The sequence below is a fragment of the Sipha flava genome, unplaced genomic scaffold, assembly GCF_003268045.1.
Source record: "Sipha flava isolate LNK unplaced genomic scaffold, YSA_version1 67_pilon_pilon, whole genome shotgun sequence".
Classification (NCBI taxonomy): Eukaryota; Metazoa; Arthropoda; class Insecta; order Hemiptera; family Aphididae; genus Sipha; species Sipha flava.
In genome coordinates, this window is record NW_020273607.1 from 1,521,711 (window position 1) to 1,547,832 (window position 26,122).

General features: G+C 30.0%; 1 protein-coding gene across 1 annotated transcript in view; it reads left to right on the forward strand.

Moving 5' to 3' along the window:
- LOC112691823 (head-specific guanylate cyclase) overlaps window positions 1-26,122 on the forward strand; it is a 421,762-nt gene that overhangs the window by 144,574 nt on the left and 251,066 nt on the right. Inside the window, exon 4 of the mRNA XM_025566227.1 lies at window positions 12,477-12,556. Within this exon, the coding sequence (XP_025422012.1) occupies window positions 12,477-12,556 (80 nt within the window). The remainder of the gene's footprint in view (window positions 1-12,476; window positions 12,557-26,122) is intronic.

Genomic DNA, 26,122 nt, shown 5'->3' on the forward strand with positions numbered 1-26,122 from the left:
ATCATGTACGATTTGAGTTACGTTTGATAAGATATATTTAGTTAGGATACTGGAGCATAAATGTATAGGAGAAATAAAAGAATACTGCAAAAAGAGAGAGAAGGAGAAAGAGAGGAAGAAATAATTTTCATTTTGTCTGTGTATAAATATAAAGTATATATATATGATTGTGCAATTTTTTCTTGTATACAGCATAACAATATCGACTATTTCATTTTATTTTCAATTATATTAATATTCAAACCGTGTACTTATTAAGACTCGTAACACGTACGTGTAGTTAGAAGTACGAATATTTGTTTTTACTTGAACAAATAAGAAAAAGACCATTACAATTCTACTCGAATTACCTGAACTAGTAGTTTTTTCCTTAAATAACTAACATCTATAATTTTAAAAGAAGTTCGAAAAAAATTACATTTAAAATTTAATTATGTAGTCTTACATAATTATTATATTATTATAATATTATTATTATTATTATTATTAATATTATTATTATTATATTATTATTATTATAATATTATTATTATTATTCTCCTCCATATTATTATTAGTATGCATGCATATTCACAGAAAAACTGAAATTTTAATTTAGTCGTTCAAATTTATAATATTTGATTTCCTCGTTCTTTGAAACTGACTTTAAAATATCAGTTGTAAATTAATAATACTTATTCATAAACTATTAAATTAACAATTAAATCTAACTAGTATTCAAATAGGACTCATTGATTTTAAAACAAAATTTGTATATTATCTACTTTATCAGAATATATTTAAATAAATTAAATTATTAAATCCATACAGGTTATACATAATAACTTAATAAATTAAAATAATTGTGTTGGTATTTTAAAATGATTGTCCACAAATTATAGTGTACATTTTATAATTGTGTGACTAACTAATTAGGATTCTTTCTTAAAATGTTTCTAAATATTTTTTTTATTTCGCTGTGTGTTTAAAGAAAAAAACAACAATTTATAATTAACTATTTAAATGTAAATTATAAAATAAAATATTAAGCGCAGTATATTATTTTACTTTTCTTAATATTTATGTCAACTGTTTTAATTTTCGTCCACCAAATGATTAATATTATTCTTATTTTTAAGATTGTTTATACATCTCAATGTTTATTTTCAGTGCCAAGTTAATGGAAGTCCCTTAATTATTTTAATTTTGTTACAAAGTAATACTTCTATTGTTTGCGCGACGACTTAATAATAATATACCGTTTCGATTTACACGAAAGATAAAGAAAAAGAAACAACAATATTAAAGAAAAAAGTTTAACGTGAAACTTTGAGTTGTCATTCAATGGAGTTTCACTACTTGAAATTTATCCCAAGTTGATTCGCAAAAGTTCGACCTACATATATATAGTTAAGGCACAATCATTCTATACATACTATGCTATACCCTTTTCACTACTAACTTCAATTTTTATTTTGATGTACTTAACAACTAACGAACACAATAGTGTTGTTTAATCTAGTATTATCCTAACCCATGTGTATATGTTGTGGATGTAATGACTAATTTAAGAGGGTAGTTACATGGTGGACACTATACTATGATGTAAAAGTTAAAGCGATTTGGATTTTATATATAAGACTGTTTCAAAATTGCAGTTGGAATTCAAGTTGTATACTCAGTATTTATTGAAGTTATACTCAGGTAAGTACGTATACCTAGTGCGTACAAACAACTGAATTCATTTTATCACTTATATCAATATAAAAAATGATTAGATACATATAAGTTATATTATTATTATGATGAAAGTTGATAAACGACAATCGTAGGGGCTAAGCGCCATGAATTTGTCGTATAGCCCATACAATTTTCAACGGTGTCAATTATATCCTTAAAAAGGTACTTATCTCCTATTTATATAACAGTTATGTCGCTCGTACAATAATGCGTTGCTTAACGCTGTAATAGAACGAGTGTATTTTTTCTTATTTTGCGGGTACGCTTTTAATATTATTTGGGAAAGAAATAAAAATAAATCACACTTATTTATGTCGATCTTATGGTAAAACTAAAATAAAAGAGAATATTTATTTGTATGTCTTACACTTTACGTTATTTTGTCTAGCTACCGTTATGGAACTGGTTCATTGGAGAGGTGTTTCGGTGATAGTATTTTATATTTTAAAAACATTATCTTCGTACATGATTGTATATATATATATATATATATATATATATATATATCATTTATGTATCTGTATCTTATACGTGTATAATTCTGGGAATGGATTAGAACAGAAACGTGCTAACAGTTTTGTTATTTTCGTTGGAAATAATGATTATTTAAATTTGCACACGCCTCTGTATAAACAGTGGATTTTATTTCGCAGTCATACTGGACGGAAAGCTTTTAACCAATACTATCCGATGCCCAAGCAAAGCATTTTTCCGAAGACAGAAAAACCGCCACATTATATCAAAACCAAATTGCTGTGCTCTGATTCTCTGTCTGATTCTCCCGCTAGGAATTCCGAATTGACAGAACACTGCATTGCACACGATATCGCACGTGCACGTGTTGTACACCGAAGTCTCATCAGGTCGTCCTTATGTTTTGGTTACCGGTCTACTAGTACCGGAATGTTTTCCCCCTCGGAACTTCGCCCCGGAACGCACGTTGTTTAGTAAAAACTATGAATATCTATTAGACTAAAATAGCTACAGCGCGGAGTAATTGATATTCAATAGCGCGCGGCGATGATATTCAACGTCGGTTCTAGGTTCCCGATCTTCGACCGGCCCCTGAGCAAACAAATATTTCGTCATCGGACGGTTAAATTATGTTCGAACACTATGCGGCCATTCGATGATCGTGTTGTTGTTCGAACATCATACTTGTCCGACCACAGGAGCGTTCACACGATTTGATGACGTGGGGGTAGGATCGTCATAATATTTGGAACAGAAGGAAAAAACGAAAATCCATCGACGACTCGATTTCATAACCAAACAGATATTTTACTACGAATCATTCGGAACTATAGGTTTTTTTTTCTATATCCTTTATCGTAACAATTTGTTAGCACTCATTCGCATTACTTGCCAGTCCAGTTCACATGTTATGTATTGTGAGTACGTTTTCCATCCAAAGGTAGTCGATTTCGTTTATGTCGGTATTGATATCGTTACTAGTGTTACAAGTTTTCAATAGAAGTATTGTCAACTGTACGAAGCTAACGTTTTATACGATCAAAAAAAAATAAATATAAGCCTAGTTCAATCCGATAACGTATCTTGTAACAGTTATAATCTATACTTATCTGTGGTTTCCAATATTTCAGAAAATTATCCGAGCTCTGAACCTTTTTTGAACATCTTTTAAACATTTTTAAACTCTTCCGTGCGGGCGTGTTCGTGACGGATTATCGGCCGTTTTAGTTGCGTTTGCAGACAACCCGTGGTCGATATGATAAATAAAATATTTGGAAGTAGTGAATTAGTGTTATGTTTCAATAGAAAAATTGAGTAAATGCGCTAAACTGATTGCATCCGTACGTATCAGTTTTATTATTATTTTCTTGTATATTTGTGTGCATTATAATATAGTATGTGTTAAACAGATGATGTACAACACCACTGAGTATGCTAAATAAAACGATGTTTAAAATAATATGTTCACAATGAATACCCATATTATTTCAAAACGTTTGGAAATAGATTGGTCACCGAAGAAAGTACCAGTTTTTACAATTTTTGTGGAGAATATAATATTTTAGGAATTTTACCCATTTTTTTTTTTTTTTTTTTTTTTTTTAATTGCCAAGTTTGGCATCACTGGAGATGCGGGGCCCCCGGTCGGCCGTCAAAACCGTGCACGTATCATTGTAGTATACGGTTTTATGTCGATTTACTTCTCGTCGTCCGTTACGCGATTGCACGTGGAAGATCTTCGGTGGACTAACCGCGGCCAAAAAATATTGAAAACATAATGGTTATGTTGTTTGATTATTCAAGTGTTTTGTGTTCCCGCGTTTGTTGCGGCATGAAAAATGACGTGCACCTAAGTCCGGTGCATTGTTGTACTTGTATATGTCTGTGATTGACTGCGGGCGCCAATGACGCACTTTTTTCTCTTTACCCTCAGCACCTCCTCCGATCCGGTACGTGCCATTTTACATTATTACATTAACGTAAAATAACACCACATACCACACACACACACACACACACACACACACAATATATATATTATTAATACGATTGTGTTTCAAGCACGATAAATCGTCACGTTAGTGGTTTTCGTTTTTATCGAATATCGCGTCGCGGTGCGATCAACCGTGATGTGCCGGCACATGGGCGGTACTCCGACAAGCACTTTGAGACGCCTCGATGACACGTTCCGACTGCCACGGGCATAAGGTCGGAGAGAAAAATAAAGAATTTTGGCTTTTGTCTGCGTTCCGCATACTATCCTACAAGCTTTAGATTTATCGAATCTTATGAATCAACACTACAGACCGTGAAAACGAATTTTTTCTAGTAATTTACGTGCATTCGACTTGATATTGGATTAGGCGACTTAATAATTAAGGTTTAATTAAAACCATCATTGATATTATGAAATGCATATCCATATCAAATAATAATCGTGTTTGGTATGCATAAATGTACTATTATTATTATTATTGTTGTTGTTGGAAAAATTAAAGCACGACATTTATTTCCTAACAATCTCCTGAGGCACAGTAAATTACAGCGACGGGGTCGAGACAGGCTTGAATTCGCGTCATTTTGATTGTGCGCATGTAGTTCGGATACAGTCAACGTGAGTACAAGAGAGCCGAAAGGATATACGAGCATTCACCACTGGGTTGTATTATTTATTGTACTCCGATCTGATTTAGAAAAAAATACATTTGCGAGCGGAAAATTTTTGCTCGTCTTGCATCCGTGTTTTGGTGTTTTTTTTTTTTTTTTTTTGTTTCTTTTGTTTTTCGAAAACATCAAAACGTCAGTGCCTTCTAATTATTTTGACAGATAAACCTAAATGAAATTCATAGTGCGTCTTTCAAACTGTAGCTATTATTTTTGATAATTTATTGAACTCATGCTAAGTGGTTTTTTTGTTTTGTTTTTTTATTTATATTTCTATACATTTCACATTATTCGGCCATGATTAATTTCATAATATTACGACAACATTTGCCTGTATTTCGAGAACTCATTTCGTAAAATTTATAAATTGTTATGATCCTAAAACTTGTACTAGTTATTAATTTCACTTTCACGAAAATCTTGAATAAAGCCAATAATTAGTTATTGACAATTATTAATTCATTATTAACTAACGTTCGGTGTAAAACAATATGAAAGTACTAGTTTTAAATATCACCACATGTTATGTATTTATTTTAAAAACAGTTGCGTTTTTAGACTTCAAAGACAACTGTAGAAGTATTGTATTGGCGCTAGTACAATTGTTAGTTGGTATTGATGTTATAATATTTAATATCATTGAAAAAATTATCTCGCACATATTTTCCAATAATTTTTGAAGAAGTCGTCAACACCAGTCCGCCAAAGAATGGGTGCGTATACAGTTAATTTGAGGATTTCAAACTGATATAATAACGTAAGCGAATGAGATTTAACTTCAACCGAATTCGACGTAATGTAATTACACGTCTGTACGAGGGTCCTTACGGTGAGGGTGGGTGAAGCGGAACGAAACCGATTAGGCAGTAATTAGGAAAAGTAAATGTCGGTAGCCCAACCTCACACTATGATAATTTTATGGTAATGTGTTAAGAAATAAATTACACGTGGACCGTGCGACCTTATAATAAATGAATGTGGACGAATATGATAAAAACAATACGCGTACCAATGTTCATGTTTTTTTCATTACTTTTTGTTTAAAAAAATCCATGAAATAGATTAATGCTCAAAAACATATAATATATCATTTGATTTAACTCGGTAAACCGAATTCGTGAGTCTACGGTGAATAATGTATAAACATAAGATGTTATTTTAAAAATGTTCACCCTGCAAATTTCGATTAAGTTTTTACGAATGCCGCTTTCAATTCACAGAAAAAAAAAACAGAATAATAATAATAATGATTCGAAGAAAATATAGATTGATAAAAAGAATCTTCTATCAGAAAAAGTTTAAAAAAAATTACAATACAAAAAGTCTGAGATTTAATAAACTCCGAGATTATTTCCTTTAAGAAAATGTACCATTCAACTTTATCGGCTAAGTATCCGTAAATTTGGTATACCTTTTTGTGGGTAACTGATTCCGTACGGTTCTCGCGTATAGTTTTAGTGAGCTTGAATATCTACAGATTTTTATTTAGAACCTTATCGTCATTTAAACTAAGAAGATTGAGCGAAAAAAATAAAATTATTTTCAAAAATGCACCCACTATATCCCGTTGTTTATCTATTGATAAGAAATACAACCATGCATTTAAGTGTTATCAGTGATATTTTTTATTATTCTATTATACATTACTAACTTAACTATCTGGATTCGCACGGAACATTCTTGACCGGGACATAGATTTTAATGGATTATTACCTTAGGCGATTTAAAGTTAAGTTTGGTGTAATTGTTGGTGGTTATAAAACAAATAAAACAAAAGTTCAAATGAATCGGTATAGTAATTTTAACTGTAGGCTGGATTACCTCTGAATTACCGTCTTTGCCGGTTCCAATTTTTTTTTTTAAATCCCTTCTTATTGCACGTATTAAGTATTGGAGGACCACAATGTCAAATTTCAAGTTCATATAGTTTTGAAATGTAGTGATGGTCAATGAGTGAGTGGTATCCGACGTTGCCCTTTAAGAAAATTGTAAGTGTTTAATTTCTTTGGGTGTTACCATAGATGCCTTATAAAGAATAAATCGCCAAGAAATAACGGTTGAAATAATAATTTTTTATGTATTATAATAGGTAAATATATAATATTGCCTTGCCTATCACGCTTTGCTGTGCCGTTTACTAAATTTAAACATACTATAATACTAACTAACTTATACTAATATCCTTACAATAATATTAAATTTATTTTGGATCATTATTTTTATTTATTTTTTATTCGTTTTAAAATTTTCAATGATAAATGTTATTTATTGAAGTGCATTTAGATTACACAGTTTTTTTTGTTTTTCCTTTTCTGGTAAGTACACAAATAATTCGGAATGTTTTCTAACCCATGAGCAGGCTGTATACATAACTGTCCATTTGAGAAACATGAATTTACAAAATGTAATTCACGCACTTGTTGTAATTGTCCTCATGCTTCGGTGGTGATCATTGCAAAAGCGAATCACCAACATTTGAATTCATATGGCATTTCTGTTGGTATTATTGGGATGAATGGCAGCAATTCATCTTCACCTTTACATTTTCCGTTTAAAATTATAGCTTCGATAATATTGTACATTAACTTCTTTACTGAAAGTCTGATATCATAGCTGAGTGGTGATGGGTTGATGTTTTATAAACAAATGATGGACACGCCAATTTTCAATGTTAGAACGTGCGGTGGCATGTCTGCCAAATCAAATGAATTTAAAGATTCGGTTGGATTGTGTTCTAAGTGTAATACATCTGCGCGTCATCATACAGAAAAGTTCTTGCAAATTAATACCTTTTACAGAGATCAAAAATATGTGATGAGTGTCGTTTATAGAGGAGTAGATAGTTGCTATTGGAAATTGTTTTCAATAAAATAAGACACGTTCACCAATTCAAGGTGCACACTGAGGTGTGTGACAGGTCATTGGGGAGCGCTTCCGATGCAGAATGTACAATCCAACATAATATGATGAAAATCAAATAGCCATGATGTCCTATGGTATAACGGTGTTTATTGTGGTGGAAAAATTGATATGTTGTATTCAGTATTTGGACTTCTTTAGATATTAATGAATTATATCGATGGTTATTTTTTCATATTTTATCTTTTCTAGATAAATAGTTACGAGGTATCTACACTCTATACTTTAATTTTAGGTGACTATTTTTCTATTATAATTTAGATATATTTTGTTTATCAAAATTCTGTAAAAAAAACTTCCATATAAATTCTCAATCAAAACATATTTAATACAATTTACTACAATGGATAAAATATATAAATAACAAAAATATTTCATTCAAATGCATGCCACTAGGAATAATTTTTATTTCTGTTCTTTATTTATTGTTTTATTAATAAATAATAATTTATAAATCCTAAAAAAAATTATTTAATATATAATCTGAGATTGAGCTCTCAAAATATACTTTTATGCTGAGGGCGAAATCAAATATCATAATAATAATAATAAATATAATGTTAGGTTTGCACTCATTTAAAAATAATTGTAATTCATTTTTATAATTACAATAACTATTTTTTTATCTAGATGAAATAGTACTTACCTAATCTGAGCTATGGTAATATTGTACTAATCATAACTATAATATTGTATATATTTATGTACTTATCTAAATTTATATAACACATTAAATGTACTTAGACAGATATTCAGTAGATTTTTATAAAACAAAAAATTAAATTCTAATTTTATTAATTTCAGTCGTAACATATTCGATTTTGTATTTATTGGGTATAATTAAAATAAATGGAATTCAATGATAACCTACTGTAAATGTATTCAGAACTATTTTAAATTTTTTCAAAAACACGTGTATCTTGGTTAACATTATGTAATAATAATATCCAATGCTCATATGACAACAATAGGTACTGCATTATAATTTTGTAGCACAGATACCTGTTATTATAAGACAATAAATTCCATCATTGTTATTCAGATATACAACTCTATTATATATATATATATATATGAATAATGAAATGCATAAATTAATAATTTAGTGTTTATATAACCATATAGTAAATAAATTAAATGCATTATACCTATATAAATTTTAACATTCTGTTTACTTGGATAGGTCAATTCAAGTTTTTAAACAAATATTAACTCAATATTAATTGGTTACTGATTGACGCTACATTTTCATTTAAATATGATCTATACACCTCAATAAAAATTAATGGATCAGTATAAGTTTTTATTATTATTTAAGGAAAGAAATATTTTATATTATATTCTTCGTATATTAAATATAATTTATTAAAATTTCATTATATTTCATAAATCGTATTTGTAACTAGACTTTAGTAAACATGTTGATATATATTTTAAATGTATATTGGATATTATATAGTGAATATTATATTAAATATTGAAATTACCATTAAGATAAATACAATTTATTTGAAATATTTAAAACAGATCCAGTTTTAGTATTACTCACCGCATGTTTCTATAACAACAATTTATTTTATATAAAATATTTTATGTCTCATTTTTCATATTATTTCATTAATTTAATCTTAAAATGTGTTTTTAAATCCATATTTTCTAAATTTTTATAGATATATGAAAGGGATTAATCTGATTAGATAATATAAGAAGAAAAAAAAATTAATTATGTTCATTATTTATTCATATGGTTTTAGGTATTTAAAAAATAATGTACAATTTATTACTAATCCCAATTAATTTCAGATACGGTTCCCCCCTTACTTTTGCAAAACTACAGCCCCCTTTGAACCTCCTCCTTAACACGGCTCTGCTTGTCATACAACAAAAAATAATACAGTATCTTTTTCTAATTAGTGATCTACGTTTATTAATGTCCAGGAATAAAGCGAGAAACACAAAGAGAATGAGAAAAAGATAAAAGAAGAGTTTGTGTGAGAAAAAGGAGGTTGAGAGTGAGAGAAAGAGTAAGTAATAATAAATCTTAACCTAAACTCCACTACCCAGAACGATTTTCACCTGAAAAGTTTAAAAATATTTAAAATAGGGTGCAAAGAAAATGAACGGGGATTTTAAAAGTAAAAAGGATATATAGTGAGAGATAGAGAGAGAGAGAGAGAAAAGGGGTAATCTTTGAACTGCAACCCACGTAATCAAAAAAAGCTAAAGAATTTATTATTTGGGTCTTAGTTTATATATTTCTGTATTAAACATATACGTGTGCATTTTTTATTTGTGAGTACACAGAAGTAAAATATAATTTCAAGCTCTTTTATTATAGCTAGCTTTGGTTACATTGTATCCAGTAGCAAAAACAATGAACCCACACTGGGACATTTGCATTAGATTTTCGCGTGTTACGTAAATTAGGTCATCGTCTAATATATATGGTTATTTGTTATTTTATTGTTTATTAATAAATTGTGCTCGGTTAAAATACTTGGAAAATGTCACATTCTGTAAATATACATTCGAAAACAAATTCTTGAAATAACAGTGAATAATGTATATATTCAATACAAATAAACTTTTTATATTTTTTATTAACTGTTCTGTATTGACGAATACATGTTTCGAAATCAGCAAAATTGTATTCATCATTGTTTCACTCGAAATGTATATGTACTGCCTAACTTTTGATTCAACTAATTTATTTTGCTCTCGTATCTTCTCCCAATTCACAATAGTAATTATTATTTAAACTATAAATATATACAAAATACTGATATTTTAACAATACTAAAAACTTTCTATTTTGTCTTTCACGCAAAGAAGTTTGAAATGAATTTCCATTCAGTATTGGTAAGTGCCAAAATAGTTCATGTGATGCACAATACTATGATTATTTTTTTATCCACATATATGTAGTGAAATTGCATATACGAAGCGCCGCCGAGTGATATAAACCATTTCTAAATATTTAAGGATGATTATGCCTATTCATCGATTTGGTAATCAAAGAAATAAATATTCCATGGAAAATGGGGAAGAATATCTATTGACAGTTTTTTTTTAACCATTCATATTTGTGATTTGAAGGTAATTTTTCTTTTACTTGATCTGGCGAAATGGCTATACACATATTTCTCATCCAATTATTTTCTTAAACTATAGGGTTCGAGACATAGGGAACATTTTTATTTTTTCAAAAATGATATTCAAATTAAATACATTTTTAATTCTATAAAATAATAATAATAAGCTCATTTTACAAGTATAAGTTATTAATTTATTTACGACAACTGAAAATTAATGTGTAATGTTAATATAGTTCATTACAAACATCAGTTTAACGTAATCTTTCATGTAATTTATTAACAAGTAAGAATACTACTGATAAATTAACTTCTATTATTTTCAAATAATGTTTTCAGTGCGTTCATGAATTAGTATAGTAATCTTAGTTAATACTCAAGTTCAGCTATTCCCATGGTAAAATCAAATTGACTAAGGAATATTATTTAATGATGTATCTCATTGTTATCACTATTCAAATTATTTTTATATTATAATTTTAAATTTTAGCAAAACAATATCAAAATTCTTATCAGTAGAAACATATTTTAGATTACAATATAATCGTTGGTAATTTGCTATTTTTTTTTTTTTTTTTTTTTTTTTATCTAAATGTATTTTTAATAATATCTCTATTATGTAACGAAACAGTGATCAAAACCACCATCATGTTTCCTCTCGGACACTGTGACATGTTTTGTTTATCTGGAAACCCTGTGCACTCACAAACATGATTAATTATTGTTAAATTAAAATCGAGAAAAAATAGTTAGATGGGATGGAAGAAAAAAAAATACTCGTATAACTAAAATAAATTACACTTAACAAAAAGCAAAAACAAACAGAGAAAACATCATTCATATTAATTGCATTTATGACGCTGCTACATAACTAACAGTGTGGACATCTTGGAAAAACTGAATGAGTGTCTGTGTGTGTATATGCGCCCGTGTGTTTTGAAATTTTAGAGAATAGATGGAACAAGAGTAGGTGAGACTAGAAATAGAGTGAAAGAGGGAAGGGAGATAAAAGAACCAACGGCCTTTTGACACTGATTGATGAGCGTGTTGTTCACTCCTTCCTTGTTTATCCTTCATTCCTTTTGAAGAATATTGTGCGTAACATGTATACAGTACCACCTAGAAATTTCAATAACACCCAATGTCTGTTTATCTTGATCTAGAAAACAAAAAAAAATGCCTTTTACATATTGTCTAATTGAGAGTATAAATAATTATTCAATTATCTTATAACTTTCATTGACATTTTTACACCTCCAGATTTTTTTTTTTTTTTGCGTCATATACAAAAACCTGAAAATAGGATAAATAAAAAAAAATAATGCATCACATAATATGTTTGGAGTTTGACTATCGCTAAACGGTTGTATAAATTATTTGACTATAGATATTAGACATAATATAAATTTTAGAGATATATGTTATATTGTAATAATTAAACCATAAAAATTAAAAATATTCTTTCCAATTTTTATGTTTAATAAAACAATAAATACTGTTCTTCGATAATCTGTACAACTGGTACACTTGCCATGTACAGTACACTACTTTTTTTATTTTGAATTATGTTATTTATTACTTAATTAATGATATTGTTGTTATTTTCAGGAGTGAGCTACCTATTGACTTCTCAAACCCTGAAATCAAACTCTTGGACATAATATACGATGTTATACAAAGTGAATTTGGTAAGTTATACTCATATAAAATATTGTTGTCCATTAATTTTTAAGTATTGAAATAATGTTGAATAATTTATTAGGTAGTATAAGAACTAAAAATATTTTTTTACTATAGGTGATAATAAATATCTAATACAATAATGCAATAATCATAAAATACTAACATTTTAAATACTACAGACTCAATAATTTAAGATCCACAGTTCAACATTCCCTTAAATTAATTGTATAAGTGGAAATGTAAAAAAAAAAAAATGCATTTTATTTTTCGTTATAAAAACAAATTATCATCCAAACCGTATCATGAAAGATTTTTAAATTTATATATCATGCTAAAACCGTATCTGAATGTTAATATAAAGTAAATGCAGTTAATTTTTATTAAACACATTCAGTATTTTTTTTATTTTTTTTTTTCGTTGTCTTAAGTGACTTATTAGTTATTATATTTTATATATATTTTTTTTTTTTTTTTTTATGACTGATAACGTTAACAGTAAGCGATTTATTTTCAATTTTATTATTGCAACGTTTCAATTTCAGTGAAAAACAAACCACAAATTATTCATTTATATTATAATATAAATAAAAAATTAAGGTTAAAAAATTATGTAGAGTGATTTTATAGTCTTCGGAGTGCCATGTTGAATTATGGAGAGGATTAGAATTATTTTTAAAATTGTATTGAATACACACTATTCACTTTTTTGGTTTTTTTCATGTTTATGCAGATAAAAATGAATATTTGTGAAATTTTATTTAATCACTATGGTACAGTTAATATTACAATGTTTATAAATTAGTAATATTACTACTGCATTGTATAAGATCGAAAATTGTATTTCCCTGTAAATTAAGGTCATAAGAAAAAAATAGAAATAAACACGGATTCGTATAATATTCAGCTACGATAAAAATGCTCTTGTCAGGGTTGAGAAGTTGAAAACGATTGATTTGAATTAACATTATTCGTAAATATGATATTTATTGTTTTTTCCACTACTCGAAATTATGCAACTACTGTATATATAAATTAATAAATTATTCGTTTATTTCATGGAACGCTGAGTACAAAATTATAATATTTCAATAGCAAAAACCGTGAATATACTGCGCACAATATTCGTATAGTAATATTATTAAAAATTGAAGCGTGATCTTTTTGAACAGTCACATCTGAATCTCTACAAAATTTAGTGATTCTTTTAATATATATTTTTTTATTTTAATACTTCGATTCGATGGGCAGATGAACCATAAAATGGGAACAGTTCCAGAAATTGATTTATTTAATAAAATCATTAGAACTACTTGATTTTCCTTATAGTGTGGAGTTACGTGCGTTGCCTACTGAATGCACGCACATATATTTATTAACAAACTTCTCATACGTATATTACTGCATTATCGGCTTTTCGACTCGTATCATGCAAATGGACCGAACTGACAAAATGTATGTACGCTATTAGACAACCAATGGCCAATGCATTCGACCATACACGAGTTAGTGTTCCTCTGATCATTTAATAGTAGAATATTTGATTCATAAATCTAGAAAATGTATGACCAGAAATAGAAGTTGGTTATAAGCGATTCTGTATAATTAAAATGAATTTATTCACCAAGCGGTAGACGCATGTTGGGTGATTTAATCGCTTATCACTTTTTGCTGTGTTAATAAAATTGAAATTCATTTGATACAATTGAAATCTGTTTCGTTACTTTCGTTTTTTTTCGCGGTGATTGAATAATTTAATTTTTGTTCCATCACCTTTATACTTGTACACTAGTTATGTTGAGTGGTTACGTTAATTTTTAAGCATATCACCGTTTTTTATAACACTTGGCAGCGATTTTTTTTCATCTAGGACGAATTTCACTTTTAAGCTAATTATTAAATATAAGTACTAAGATTTTTATTTTGCATTAACAATATGACAAAAGTTATTATAATTTTATTTATTCAAAGATTGCCTTTATAATTTTACATATTTTTAATTTACAAAAACGTTTAATAGAAATTTTATTGAGACTGTTCGAAATTATAAGTATTCAATAAAAAATATAAATTATTATAATTTGTACAAGTTAAATGAAAAAATGGGCCTACTTTCCTTTGCCATGACAAATAACTATTTAAAAACAATTATTTACAAAAAAATAAATAGTTTCCAGATTAAATTAAATTAATAATAATTTTTAGAAATAAAATGAGTTATCTGGTCCATACAATATTTTATTATAAATCAAAACTTAATTAAATATTAAAGTATAAGTTATACCAAAGATACATTTTTCAGATAATTTAATAATAATGTAAAATTAATACAATTAATAATATTACAATTATACATCTACGTAAAAATGAATGATGCATTCAATGAAACATCCCGAGGACTTAGATGAAGATTGTGACAGTCTTAGTCTTGGTCGGGCACTTCAAATCAAGGTCTTGCTGCAATACTCTTATTTTATATAAAATTTAAATAAAAAAATTATACCCTGATTTCGGTTAGGATTTTGTAGAATTCCATAATTATATACTATACAATTTTTCGGTGTAACAAAAATTTAAGCGAAATAAATATATACAATTTAATAATACCCAAAATACTAACTATAATTTAATCCTGTCATTAGTATTAAAGCTAAAGGAATGATATATTGCCGTATGTCGTATCGCTCGTATCGGAGATTTTGGTGTTATTATAATATAGTTTTGTGCTCGCACATCAAAATGTATGTCATATTCGACTACTTTAAATAATTCTGTTATCTTTCTGTAATTGCTATTTGTTGCAAAACCACTTTGTAGTAAATATTATATCCAATTATTCCTAACTTGTTTTCAATAATTCATCACTTTCCCGAACGTCGTGCCGCATGTCAAAATGTAATATTACATTTGTATTATATTTTTTCATTTAACCTAAACTAAATGTTTTCCTGGAATATCTTTTTAAATAAAATTACAATAAAATTGTAAGAATGTATGAATTTAGTTGTGTGGGTCTTGTTTTGGTCTTGGTCTTGATCAATTGGTTCGTTATTTCGTGTGTATCATTTTCCAGTGATGAACGACTATGATTTTTATTCATATATTTTATTCATTTATATGCGATGGAATATTATCGATACTGTGAAATTCTATGAAAACTCATGAAAAAATTAAGCGGTTGAAACTGCTTACTTTTTTCCGTGGTACACGCGTTATTTGGCACGCGGGAAAAATAAGAATATATCCGAATAACCCTAAAGAACTAGATGATTGGCAATTGGTAAATACACAAAGGATTAGTCATTTTAATCTATATTACATAATATATAATATAATACTAGTTCACCTAGCAAACGTTATTTTTCCATATATTTCTAGTATTTCTATTATATATTTTTTAGTAGAAAAAATAACTAACTTATTGTAAGTATGTTGGGATAGAATCTATGATTGAAAAAGAAATTGAGTCGTGTGGACCACGACGACCTATAAAAAATACATAACGTCAGTCATTTGTTTTTTTAATTTCATGCACTAAAACATTTAATAAAATTTTTACTTTTAATAATAATTAAAAAAAAAAAGCATCAATAATAATCTTGAAGAACAATCCAGTCACTTATGATTTGTGTATTTTATGTATATATATATATATATATGTATGTGTATAGAAAATTAACTCGATAAGAACTTTTTGTGAATTAACAATTGTGCAAAAATCGGTCAACAATGTTATGCATCTAGTAATTTCATCTACAGCAACTTTTCCTTTACCGATTTTTAACAGTTGTTTTGAGAATGTGTCAGCATTTGAACATGTGTTTGTTTTTATTCACATGATAAATATATTGTATTTTTATAAATATTAATTTTTTATTATTTATTATCCGTACAATTTTTATACAGTTATTCAAGTACTTAAATTTTATGTTTTCTATTACTTGGCAATGATGGATGATTTCAAAATGTAATTTTAATTATTTTATAGTCTATGCATAGCGTTTGTTTACAAAATTCTTCATGAGTAGTATAATATACTATTAAACGTGTCATCTAAATTACATAAAAACTCGTTAAATCTGAGATAACGTATGGATAAAACATAGGAAAACCGTTTAAAAATTGTTCCCGCGAACATATTATCACATGACGAGCCCAACATTTCATTTTATTGTCTTGGGCCGATTCCATAACAATAAATAGCCTGTTCAGATCACTATATACTTGTTTGAATGAATTGATTACTCGTGTAATATATGTACGCTCATTAAGATAGACTTGTATTGTTATGATACAATAGTGTGAAATTAACATATCAAGTCGACAGTGAGCTGAACCTAACGTACTGTATTAGATATGGTTGTTAATATTTACCGTCTGGTGAAATAAATGTAAAACAGTTCAATATTATGGTTAGATTATTTTTGAAATGTTCGGTCGTTCTAAATTATAACGGCTGTAAGTCGGAATGCACAGATAAGATTCATATTTTGTGCAGATCTCTTATTAGACATGGTGGCTATTGTAATAATCGATATAAAAAACAATCAAATAAAAGATAAGAAGAAGAAGCTGTTTAAAAAATACGGAATAATAAAATATTCTATTGTTTCACTTATGCCAGACCGTGCCGAGAAAAAAAACTCGATGTATTTATCTAGATTAATATAAATACAATGACAAATGGAATTGTTTCTTATAAATATACAAAATAAGCTCGGCATAAATAATAACAACTGATTATTACCATAACGTTATTATTATTATTTTTATTATTTTTTTCCTCAATACTTATGCAAAGGATGCGTTTAAAAGTTCTAAAACTTAGAGGAAAACCCATCTATGATTAGTTTTATTACTATACATTTCCTACCGAAATAATCGTCAACAATGTAAACTGATGTATTCTAGTGTTGCAACAACCGGTCATGTTACGTATGTACTGGTCTATCTATAATATGATCTAATGATAAAAATTGAAAAATATGTAGACAGAAATAAAATAAAACCATTTTGTTATAAATTAATTATTAATTGGTATTGAATAATAATTAATGGATTTTGTTCCCTACACATTGTCGTACATCAACACGTACATTCGAAGTTAAAAATAGTTTAGTTACAATTGCTGCATACAGACGCTAGGAAGGGACATTTATTTCATTTACACAGAGGCTAAAATTAGTGTATTTTCGGCACTGATGTAATCGTTAAGTGGATTAATCTGTTGGATAATAATTTCTTTCGAGGATAATTCCAATGTGATGGATTGAGGTTAATGGATTAAGTCAAATGTCGCATTAGATCACGCACTAAACATAGTACTCCATCTACGTATTAAATACTATTTATACTTAGTGCGATTATACTTTGTGTTTTTCGTGTACATCATTGCTATTATAATTATTAATATTGTTATTATTACATTCCCTTTTGATAAAGTTTGATTTCCAACGATCCAGCTATCACAAGCCAAACCGTAACAAAAAACGATATTCTACCTCCTTATTTTATTGTACATAATTACTTTTATCAAAACAATCACAATATTATTATCTACCTATGCATTTAAGACAAGTGTCGGAACCATTATATTATATTGGCGATGATGACGGAAGTTTCCACTAACTGTGTTTATATGGTACGGCCGTAGATAATGGAAGGGAGGAGTACAAAAGAATAATTGTTCGCTGGTACTCGCCTAAAATATAAAATTGAATCGATACGTTCAAATATCTATATAATATATGACATGTTATCCGCTGTGGTTTTTCACGGGTGTGGTTAGTCGAATACGATTTGAATGCAATGACATTGATTCGTCATGGAATATGATATTTTGCTGTTATAAATTTATTACCTCAAAAATCGTTGGACCACGCTCTCTCCCAAACTGATCGGAAGACTCGCAGTCGTACAACGGTTCCATTATCCTAGCCAAACGAATTTAATAAATAACGACTTCTGTCCATAATGGAAGTTCGTTATGATATTTTTTTCACTAATACTGTCATTATTTTGCCGTTTTTTTCAAGCTTCGAGGGATAGTTATTTCCGATTTTTGCGACGCGGACGTTGAAACCGATAACATTTTATTTGTCAGGAACTTATCCATTCGGTAAATAAACTTTTTACAACGTTTAAAAGTATATTATAATGTTTCGCTCGAGAAAGCAACTCACTCAAAATAAAATGTTTTATATACTGCAGGAGTTGATTTCCTACCACAACGCAATTATATGAAATAGAAAATATCTAACATCGTCTAGGTTTTTAAGTAAAATTCTTACATATGCAAGTTTTCAAATTATTCGTTTCATAAAAGCATAATTTATTACAGATTCTTGATTCTTTTTATATTATTTCCACGTTATTTATGAATTGTTTGAGTTTAATTAAAAATCAACACTCTACCACGTCATACTTGTGATTTTCATGACGAGTTCTGACATGCTAAACTTTCTAGGTAATCTGACATCTGTACGAAATATTATGTATTCATTGTCATTTTCATTTAAAGCAAGTAAATATTTTTTATTTTTGTTTTTATGTCGTTTATGTTTTACTGTCGTAACTATGAATTTTTCAAACTAACATTATGTTAACAATGACAATCATTTATATTGTATTTGCTTTTAAGAGAAAAACCTTTATACATCTACGTCAAAATGTAAATATATTTTTTCGAGTTATGATCAATATTCTGATTTTTTAAATAACATTTTATTAACACAATATTATTCCGAGTTTACATCATCACCTTCAAACTAATCTCACTGAAAAGCAATATACCGCTGACATTTTTTTTCCACTTTATAAATCATTCTTGAAAAGTATTATATGGGAATGTCCATAAGATCGATTTTTTGTTATTTTGTTTAATATCATCAATTTTTTAAAATAAAATATATATTTTAACATCGAAAACCAACATTAGCCAGGTGGCTAATAAACCAAGTGAGGTCAAGTTGGGCATGTATAGTGATTGTAAAACTACTGGAGTCTGATTTTTGCTAAGAACTAATGAATGAGCAATGAACTGTGAGTCGGGATGTTATCATGACATCATCACAATATCCATGAATCACTTTTCCAACTTTCTGGCATTTTTTTCCTAATAGTTTTTCATAATTTCCTAGCAAGAACCTTCCTATTCTCATATCTTCTGTAACATCTCGTATATCTTCCTTGAACCGTTTAAATTTTACAACTCAAAACATGTTATCTGAGTCAGAAAATAATCTAAAAAATGTTTACTAGTCATTTAATAGTCTGGATTAAAACAAAATTATCATACATACATAACGTTGTTCTTCTATTGCTTCCATTAGGAAATTCATCACATGACTAAAATTTTGTTTTGAAAAAAATGCCAATAAATTCAAATAAACATTGTTATCAATTTCAAACCAACTCATTAGTGAATACAATTATCGAGATTTCGTTATTTTTATTGATATAAATATTTTAACACAGTTTTAGTGTTATTTTATCATACCTCGTATGAGCTCTATTAAATTATCGATGAATATAATATATATTGTCAACATTTATGTGCATTACCAATTCTATTATCACATAGTATATAAGCTATATAAGATTTTAATTCAATTTTAGACTGATTGATCTACCAATTTTAATAACTATAAATCTCAATATATTAAAATGATTTCTATTCATTGTTAAAATTTGATATTTTTGGTAATCATAACGAGCAATTAAAAGTAATTATGAAATAATATTCTAGTCAACTATTTTACACTATTATCATATCCAATAATAATAAATTGTATTTATACATTATTTTTTCCTTTGATCGGTAAAACAAGAATTTGTTTATTACGGGGCCATTGTAATATATTCAACTTAAAATGTTATTGATTTGTTTGTGGACGTTGAACTCGTAGATTATATGATAATATTTTTAAAAATCGCTCTTATCTCTGATAGTTATAATTACATGTGGATGTTTTCAATTTTATTAGATATAAATATTAGTAATTTGTATTTTATGATTCAACATTTTAACATTATCTAAAAATGCAATACTAACAATTTTAATTAATTTAAAATAAAACGTAATTATTCTCTTAATATTGATGTTAATTATAGACTTAATACTTTAAACCTCTCATAATTATAAGTTAATATAGTGAAAATATTTATAAACAAAAACGTTAGGTATATATATGTTACGGTAATACTACGAATACCAGTGAAACCTAGAATTTACCAGTAAAATCTAGGATATACATTATTGATTGGTCAAACCACAAATGATTTTAGCAGTTCGGACTTTTACCAACGAGTTTAGGATTAAGTTTAGTCTTAGGATTAACAATCAATGATTATAAAAGTCCGAAATTATATATTTTTTCCAATTCTGTGATAATTCTTAACTTTATTTATTCTTGTGCATTTGTGTTAATATAAATAGTTTTAATTTATATGCTTAATTTAATTTTTGACTGTGATACGAATAATAAAAGTTTTAATTATTGTGTCTTCAATGATTAAGATATGGAACAGATTTAATAGAAGATTAATTTAATAAATTAATATCGGGGCCAGTTACAGGAAGTAATTTTACGAGCAGTATTCGTTTTACAATTGTCACGATCAGTATTACGAGTATACACAGTGTTCAATATGTCGCTTACAATACGATTTTATGAAATTTTAAATGGTATTGTGGAGTTAAATAATGACAAAAATAATTTTATTTAGGAAAAATATAACTATTTATTAGAATATTTGACAATTGTGCATTTTTTTTGTATATTTTTTTAAAATAGTATTTGGGTGAGACCGGCGATTTGAGCAAGCATTGTTTATTTCTCTATCGTTTAAGATATATATATATATATTTACGTATTATTAAATTGATTATAATTAAATACAATTTAATTATTTGGTGTTAAGAATATTATAGTTAATTTATGTATTAATTTTCATAATTTTAGTTTTTTTATTATGTTCCATTTTTCATTTTGAACTAAATATTTTTCTGTATAAAAATAACATCAACTTATTCAATTATCTAATGGTAAAATAACTATTTTAAATTCCAGTTTTATAAACCATAAAAGTACATTCTATATAGATTTTAGTTAATGATGCAATAGTTTCAATTCATTATTTCCATCGCTGTTTCGTGTAACTTCATAATGCAAGTACGTGAGAATTTTCTTATAGCGAGAGACACATGATTTATGATTAGAAGAAGAAGTGATGGGACACTGTCCTAATTTGACCCTTAATGGTCCGTATACCGCAGTATAATATATATTCTGTATTCAACGCTTCTCACTGACTATAAGTTTTTATCAATTTTTCAGAAATTAAAGTTTAAGGACTGAAACTTTGTCGAAACCCTAGGGAACAGTCATTAGAACTTAATTCATTACTATAAATTTATTAGGGGGCGTAAGTGTTTTCATCAGTTTTCAGTTGTTCGTGAAAATAGCCTTGATACGGGTGTATTTATTTTTTCTGTTATTATATTGCGCATATTACACTATCGCGAAAACTAACGTTAACGTTCTAAGCGTTATCTTCGCACTTTTCCTTCGGTATATGTATGCAGCGTATAATTGTTTTGTTGGTCGAAATTTTTCTTACAACGAACCCAATTAAATAGAATCAAACAAGTTTCATTGGACGCAATAATTTGCACAAGTTAATCAGAAATACTTTGGTCAGACATACATTAGTTGTGACTTTCACAGCTTATTCATTTCCACAAATTCTATCAATTGTCAATTAACACTAATGAGAATAGTTTAACGATATATTTTTTTTTTTCAGTGAATGAAAGAATTAAAATGTCCCTCGCCATTAATCATAATAGTATTACGTGATTTCACAAACAATTAGGGTGTCTTGTTCGAAATCAGATTATTTGATAACTGATTTGAAATTCCGCTGAACTTATGAGAAGCACCACTCGTATGTCTGCCAAGTGTTCACGATAGGTGCAGTGTGCCGCATGTAGACGATGCGCTTTTAGAAAAAACTCAACATTTTTAACTATCGATAGTAATACAACTCAATTTTTTATACAGTGTGTACTGTTGAATTCGTTACTCAACCAACGCCGAACTACTTGAAAATGTCAACACCATTTCCCTTGCGCTCCAAACAGAATACGTTGAGAGCATTATTTTTTTATTTTTATTTATTTTTTTTTTTTTTTTTTATTTCGGTAGGAAAATGTTTGTGTTTACTTGTATTGAAAAAACATAATAATAAAAACTTGTGCACAATGTAATCGTATGTACGACGCACGTGGCAATTACTATCATGTATATATATTCAACACGTCATAATATTATAAACTAATATAATGAAAGTAGATTTGTTGACTATTCACACTTTGTATCGGAACATCATTAACACATCATTTCAGTATTTACCCATTCACCCACCCATCGTGCTATTTGTACAAACGTCGCAGTAATATATTTAATGTTAATACACAATCAATAAGCGAGGGATTTTTCCGACATCCAAATCTTGGTATGGTTATAGCCAAATAATATTATTGCTGTAGTATATCATACAATCGTTTTATTTGAATCTAAAAAAAAAAAAAAACCATTAAATGATTCAGTATAAAAAATTTTATGTTATTTTATGTTATGACGTGGTACACTCGGTGACGGTGATGATGTACACGTGTCGCAGATGCGGTGGTCACCGTTATAAGAAAAATTATAAAAGTGACGTTGGTTAAGTTATATCACTTTATTGTATCTTAAAGATCGAGATGAACAATATTAATAATAATAATAATAAGAACACACAAAAAAAAAATGTACACAATGTGTGGCAGTGATTATACAAAAAAAAAAAAAAAAAAAAAAGGTTGAGATGTATCTCGTTACACGGTTTCGGAAAAACAGTACGGTTCAGATCGTGGTACCAGTCAGACGTCGTTGCGACCGCTCGCGTCCCCTGTCCGGTGATAGATAGGAGGACGGGGTGTCGCTGTGACGTTGCGTGCCGCGGAGTGGTGGTTGATGACAGAGATAAGGGCACGGTCGTCGACGGCCGTTTCGGTAACGGCTGAACCACTGGAACCACCTGGCACTGGTGCTGACACCTGCACCGACTCCCGGTCTTCCAGATCGGTGGTCGACCCAGCCGAGAGAGTCGCCTTCGTCAGCCGGTACTGCTGACTCGGGCCTTCCCTCTCGGCTTTTGCCCGCAGTCTCCTCTGCCTCTGATGTTCCCTCCTCCGCTCCTTGGCCCGTTCTGCCGACCTCGTTGATTTTGACGGTGATGGTGTTGTCGGTTTCGCGGGCTTTTACCAGGGCTCCAGTGATCCTGGCTTGTCGAAGAGAGGTGCAGATGGTGGCGTCGGCAGGCGGTCCACGTATGCCATACGGCTCGGCATCTCCGTCCATTCCGTCGTCGGTGGGTGTGGGTCTGCCGGTGGCATCCTCAGGACTAATGGACGTCCCGGAGCCGGCCTCACCCAAGTCACGTCCCGTTGTGGCGGTGTAGAGCGGGTCGGTTGTCGTGGTGGAGTTGGGTTGTTGGTGGCGCCGCGTGTTGCCGGTGTGGTACGGGTGACCGGTGTGGTACGGCCGGCCGGTGTTGCGCCGGTTGCTGGTTTCACGCGCCCCGACCCCACCGCCTTGGTGGTTGGGACCCGGTGGTGGGTCGACGGGCGCGGTGGCTTCGCCATTGGCGGGGTGCCCGGTGACCTCACCGCCGAGAAGCCAAGCGACTTGACCAAATCGGTAGTCCGGTTGGCCCACCCCCGGCAGTAAGTTATCCAAAGGAGTGGCTCCACCCTCAGTTGGGCGACCTCCGCCTTCCGGACGTCGTCCATTATGAGGCAGATGCCCATCGATTCCTGGGCCGTGACCACCTCCCTGACCTTCTCCAACATCTCCACCACTTTGATCGCGTCTTTTGTTGAAGGTTGATTATGGCTGGAGGTGATGCTGAAAAACGCGCAATCGTATGTATGATTAATTGTGTGCGCGTTTTAGGCAGGACACGTGGATTTTTCTCGGCGGTAGCTGATCGGTTAGGAAAACTCCTTTACCAACCCGCTTTTCCAACCCTACGGGGCCCCACCATTTCGGTGCGAATCCCGCATGAAATCCCTTGTGAGCCTTGGACAAGTGTTGGGCTTTATATAGTACCATATCTCCCACCGATAATTTGCATTTCTCGGCCACTATATCCCGGTTGTATCTGGCTGTGATTTCTACCTCCAGCTTAAGTCTATCCCTGTTTATTGGTTCGACCTACGTATATGAGTCAGATTTTAGGGTTCAATCCCCGGATCTTTTGCACTCGCGTCCGATTACTAATACCGATGGTGGATATCCTGTCTGTACATTGCGCCGGTTTCGAATAGCGAATAAGATAGGGGCTAATTTTGTGTCCCAAGTGGTGTGTTTGCCGTTGGTGAGTGCCATACGTAGTCCTTTCTTTAAGTCTTGATTGCGGCGCTCGATCGGGTTGGCTCTCGGTTGGGGTGGTCCAACCTTCCGCCTCCCATCGTTCAATCGCATTAAGCATGTCGTTCGACACGAACTGGGGGCCGTTGTCACTAAGACACACGCGGGGGTAGCCGAAACATGAGAAAAATTCTCGTTCGAGTGTTTTGGTAATGTTTTTAGTAGTGGCTGTTCCAAGCGGGTATGCCTCGGTCCATCTACTGAAGCAGTCCGTGGCTACCAAGATATAGGATTTTCCTTTACTCATGCGAGGATAGGGTCCCATTAAATCTATAGGAATAACCTCTCAGGGGTGTCGGGGTTTCCTGGAGTTGGTGGGGTCATTCAACCGTTAGTTGAGTGGTTTAGTGTATGCTCATATGTGACATGACTTGACATACAGCCTCACGTCGTTTTTTAGTCCCTTCCAATAAAAACGGTCCCTGACTGCCCGGTAAGTTTCCTTCCACCCTGGGTGACTAGCCGTGATATGGTCGTGATACCTCCAGATCACCTGTTAGGATTGGATTTTGGGTATCACGATTGATACTTGACGTTTTGCCGCAGGAGGCCATCCGATAGGACAAAATTGTCCGTATCTTTCGTGGTGCTTCTGGTGTTACGTGCAGAGGTGTCCGCGTCAGTTATTATGATTTAAATAAAATTCACTTTGCTATGTGTACTAATCCTGATCAACGGCTATTCCAGAGTAAGTGATAATATAATAAATAGAATATAATAATTATGTATTCGGTATTTGTTTTTTATTGTTAGTAATAATATGTTATTAAAATATATTCGTTTATTTATTAATAACATAAGGTCTATTATTTATTGACACTGCAATGTGACCTAATGAAATCAACTCTGTAAAAAATATTTTAAGTATGGAATTGTATGATTTTGTATTTATATCTACTCACTTTATTTTGAAAATTATCAGCTATCCAATTTTATAACAGGATAAAAATATTTATGTAATATATTTTTGATTAAAATTATAGAAGTTTATTGTTGATAAACATTTTTTTTTATTGAAATGTTCTTTTTTATATACCATTTTATTATAATATATTATATTATTATATTTATAATAATAATAATAATAACAATAAT